At 36.0% G+C, this 4,373-nt stretch overlaps 1 protein-coding gene across 1 annotated transcript; it reads right to left on the bottom strand.

Moving 5' to 3' along the window:
• Positions 1 to 417: 417 nt before the first annotated feature.
• LOC142639950 (uncharacterized) lies at positions 418 to 4,011 on the bottom strand. Its single transcript, XM_075814073.1, has 7 exons — positions 3,418 to 4,011; positions 1,877 to 3,361; positions 1,418 to 1,530; positions 1,242 to 1,326; positions 989 to 1,135; positions 774 to 862; positions 418 to 664 (listed from the first exon to the last, which is right to left on the bottom strand). The coding sequence occupies exons 1-7, from the start codon at positions 4,009 to 4,011 to the stop codon at positions 418 to 420; spliced, it is 2,760 nt and encodes a 919-aa protein (XP_075670188.1).
• Between the last annotated feature and the right edge of the window lie 362 nt (positions 4,012 to 4,373).

Here is a 4,373-nt window from a genome sequence, read left to right as displayed (position 1 = left end):
TTTTGGGTATTTTTTGAAACTATGTATTAGCATGAAAGATAAGTACAACTGCTACTAACTTAACACTAAAGTCCACACCATTATCCATATCAAGCAACTCACAAGTGCAAAATTTGAACACAATTGCTACTAACTCAACACATTAAATGACCACATCAATATCCATATCAAGTTCAAGATAAGTATAAAACATCTCAATAACAATTACTACTAACTTTATATATCATAGTCTACACCATTATCTATATCAAGCAATTCACAAGTGCAAAATTTGAACACAATTACTACTAACTCAACACAACAAATGACCACATCAATATCTATATCAAGTTCAAGATAAGTACAAAACAATTGCTACTTAGACAAGCATAAAACTTTAAGATAAGCACACAACATTTAAGACAATTGTTATGAACTCTACATATCATAATCCATATCAAGATCAACATCAAGTATGTCATGCTCTTCATTTTGATTAGCATCTCTTGAAGTTCCACCTTCAAGAACAACCTCAGTTTCAACATCACCCATACAATAGTCAATAATATTGTCTTCAACATTGATAGAGATAACATCAACAATTGCTTCTTGTTGGAATGCGTCACTATCTTTTGTATTATCATTGGATTCTCCACCCCCGACTTCCGAGACATCAAACACTCCCCTATTATTGGATGGATTGCACAATTTGCCAAGGTTCACCCAATTTGGTATCTTGAAGGTAAAAAACTTGTCTCGCTTGACTAGGAAGTATAAAAGGGTCATTTTCATACCACCGACTTGTAACATCAATGCTTGTGCAATGTGCATCTGTTTTTATCGTTCTCCTTCGACCATTGGTACCAGTATTGTACCATTCACACTAGAACAAAACAACTCTATGGTGAAACACATACTTCAATTCCCAAAGTTTGCACACATGACTATAGAAGTCGTGCATTTCTCCCTCATGGTCCCCTTTGGTACATACACCACTGTTTTGAGTTACATGATGATTGTCTAGGTCCCTTGTATGGAACTTTACACCATTGACCATATAAACTGTGTACTCCTTCACATGTGGCTTAGGACCATTTGCTAATGACCATAACTCTTTAGTAGCTTTAGGTGACTTGTTAACTTTCAATCTATTCATCTATAATGACATACAACAAGTGATATTAATTAGTAATAAATAATGACGAAACTATTTAAATGTTTAATTTTTATTAGTGTGTGATTAAATTTCAAATGTCTTATACGTTCTCTGAACCACTTGGGAACTCTTGTCGTTGGATTTGAGTTATGGCATCTCTAGTAGGATTCTGCAATGTGCTTTTGTGTTCACTGTTAAAAATAAGGTGATTTATTTTCAGCTAAGCATTGCAGATAATATTCAAAACTTGATCAAAAAATACATGCATATGAAATCACATACTTTAAATAAGGCTCTAGCTCAGGACTATTGTACAACAAGTACCAATGAGCAGTATCGAGCAATGCACGAGACAAGTTGCCATCATTTCGCCTACCACCTGTAGGTCGGGCAATCTGTGAAAAAACTATTAATCCTTCACTATATTTACCAAAATCTTCATTTCTTTCTCTTTGATTATGCACAGTTTCGATCCCATCAATATACAAAGACCAGTTGTTAATACATTCTTAGAGAATGTAAGCCTCTGCAATTGAACCTTTTGGTCGAGCTCGGTTCGAAATGTATCTTTTCAATTTTCCAAGGTACTTACGAGAAAAAAATAAGCACATTATGTAGTTTTATACCACATGGGAAAGATACAATTGATGGATACATTAAAGGGTCTAATTACCTTTCAATTGGGTACATCCACCGATATTGTACCGGACCTCCTAGAATTGCTTATCAAGGCAAGTGAACAGCAAGGTGGACCATAACATCAAAGAATGCTGGAGGAAAGAATCTCTCAAGTTTGCATAGTATAAGAACTATACGTTCTTCTAGTTTCTCTAATTCACTCCGCTTTAGGGTCCTTGAGCATAAGTCTTGAAAGAAGCTGCCCAACTCAAACAATACAATACTAATATCTTTATGTGCAAACCCTTGCAACCCAATTGGAAGAATTTGTTGTAGTAGCACATGACAGTTGTGGCTTTTCAAACCAGATAATCTACCATTTTTTGCATTCATTGACCTTGATATGTTGGCTGCATAGCCATCCGGATACTTGACTGATTTCAAAAAGTCATAGAAACCATCCCTTTCATTTAGGCTTAGTGAAAAGAAAGCCCGAGGCTTGTCATATGATCCATCAGGACGTTGTTTCAAATGCAACATGTGCCTAAAGTTCATATTTTGCAATTCTATCCATACCTTGTCAGTATTCTTGTTTCTCCCCTCAATGCCCAACAAAGTACCGAAAGTACTCTCACTAATGTTCTTCTCCACATGCATGACATCAATGTTGTGCTTAAGCTTCTTATTTTTCCAGTATGGAAGCTTATACAAAATACTTACCTTTGACCAATTTGGCTCCCTAATGAGTTGTCTCTTCTTATTACTTGGATGCTTTCCTAAAATTATATTTGCCATTCTATCTAATTGCTCTTGTATCTTTCCCACTTGTAACTCTAAAGATCTCTTCCATTTCTTCGATAAACCATTATGCAACCGACTATGTCTCCAACGATGTTGCATAGACAAATAAGCTCGATGGTTAATGAATCCAATTTTACTTTCCAAAATTTCTGAATATGGTTCACCATTGCAAGTGTAACAAGAATGATAACCCTTTGTACTCCACCCAGACACGTTATCAAATCCTGGATAGTCATGTATTGTCCACAACAAAGTTGCACGCATCTGAAAATGCCCTTTACTATAAGCATCATAAGTTTCTACACCTTCTTCCCACAACTCCTTCAACTCGTTAACCAATGGTTTCAAGTAAATATTAATCTCATTTCCTGGTTGATGGGGACCAGGAATAAGCAGGGATAACATAAAATATGGCTCTTTCATAACCAACCAAGGCGGTAGGTTATAGAGGATAAGTATGACAGGCCATATACTATAGTTGTTGTTCATATTCCCAAAAGGGTTAAATCCATTTGTAGCCAACCCTAACCTTACATTACGAGGTTCGAGGGCAAAATCAAGACGTTGCAAATCAAACTCCTTCCATTCCTCACTATCAACTGGATGCCTCATTATCCCATCATCCACTCGTTTGTCTATATACCATCTCATGTCCTTAGCTCTTTGGCTTGACATATACAATCTCCTCAGTCTCAGTGTCAATTGGAAGTAATGCAATACCTTATGAGGAATCTTCTTACCTTGGGCACGTGTATCCCTGTACCTAGGCACCTCACACACTGGACATTTATCAAGGTTTTCATTTTCCTTCCAAAATAGTGCACAATCATTTTTGCATGCATCTATATGCTCATATGACATGCCCAAGTCATGTAATACTTCTTTGCTTCATAAGTTGACCTTGGAACCAAGTTATCTTTTGGTAAAACCTTTGTCAGCAATTCTAGCATCATATCAAGTCCCTTATTACTCAAGTTGGTCATTATATTTACATTCAACATGTCAATAATAAACTTCAAGATACTATAATCAGTGTAACCCGGATACAACTCACGCTTTGTATCTTCCTCAAGTTTGTCAAAATGACACACCGCCTCATCTTCGGTTGCATTTCTTGGTTCCCCTCTGATTCGGTCACCTACCAAGGCATCGATACCATCCATACGATCACCATCTGACATTTCATTATCATGAATGTTCTCGTTCAATACATGAGGTTCTCCATGATTATACCAATTAATGTAAGATTGCATAATCCCACGATGAAGCAAATGGATACGCACAATTTGAGGAGATTGTCGATAGCAATTCACACAGTGAATACACGAGCACGGAACATTACCACTCAAGTCCACAACCGATCTTGCAAAATTAATAAATGTATTGACCCCTTCAATATATGGACGACTTAATCTACCATCAGGTGTCTTAGCCATTGGCATCCAACTTTTATCCATGTTTGACTACAATAAGGTAAATGCTATTTTAGTAAAATAAGAACAACTCATGCATAATGTATTCTAACATCTAAGTCTATAAGCTACTTAGATAAACTTCTATCTCATTCATGAATGCACAAGTATATATTAATACTTAACCAAATATACATTGCACACTCAAACACTCTTAATATGAATTTAAACCACCTTATAACATCATGCAAGCCACCCGCTTACTCCAACACTACAACCCACCATAAAACCAATCACAAACATCACAACTATTGTTAGGACATATGTGTTTTACTTGTTTAGAACATATGTCATTCATTATTTATGTAATTAGCTAATCCTTTGTCAAAACACACTTTACTTGTAAT

The sequence above is a fragment of the Castanea sativa genome, chromosome 6 (genome assembly GCF_040712315.1).
Source record: "Castanea sativa cultivar Marrone di Chiusa Pesio chromosome 6, ASM4071231v1".
In the NCBI taxonomy this organism is placed as follows: domain Eukaryota; kingdom Viridiplantae; phylum Streptophyta; class Magnoliopsida; order Fagales; family Fagaceae; genus Castanea; species Castanea sativa.
The sequence above is the reverse complement of the archived record's forward strand: the minus strand, read 5'-3'. Positions and strand labels throughout refer to the sequence as shown.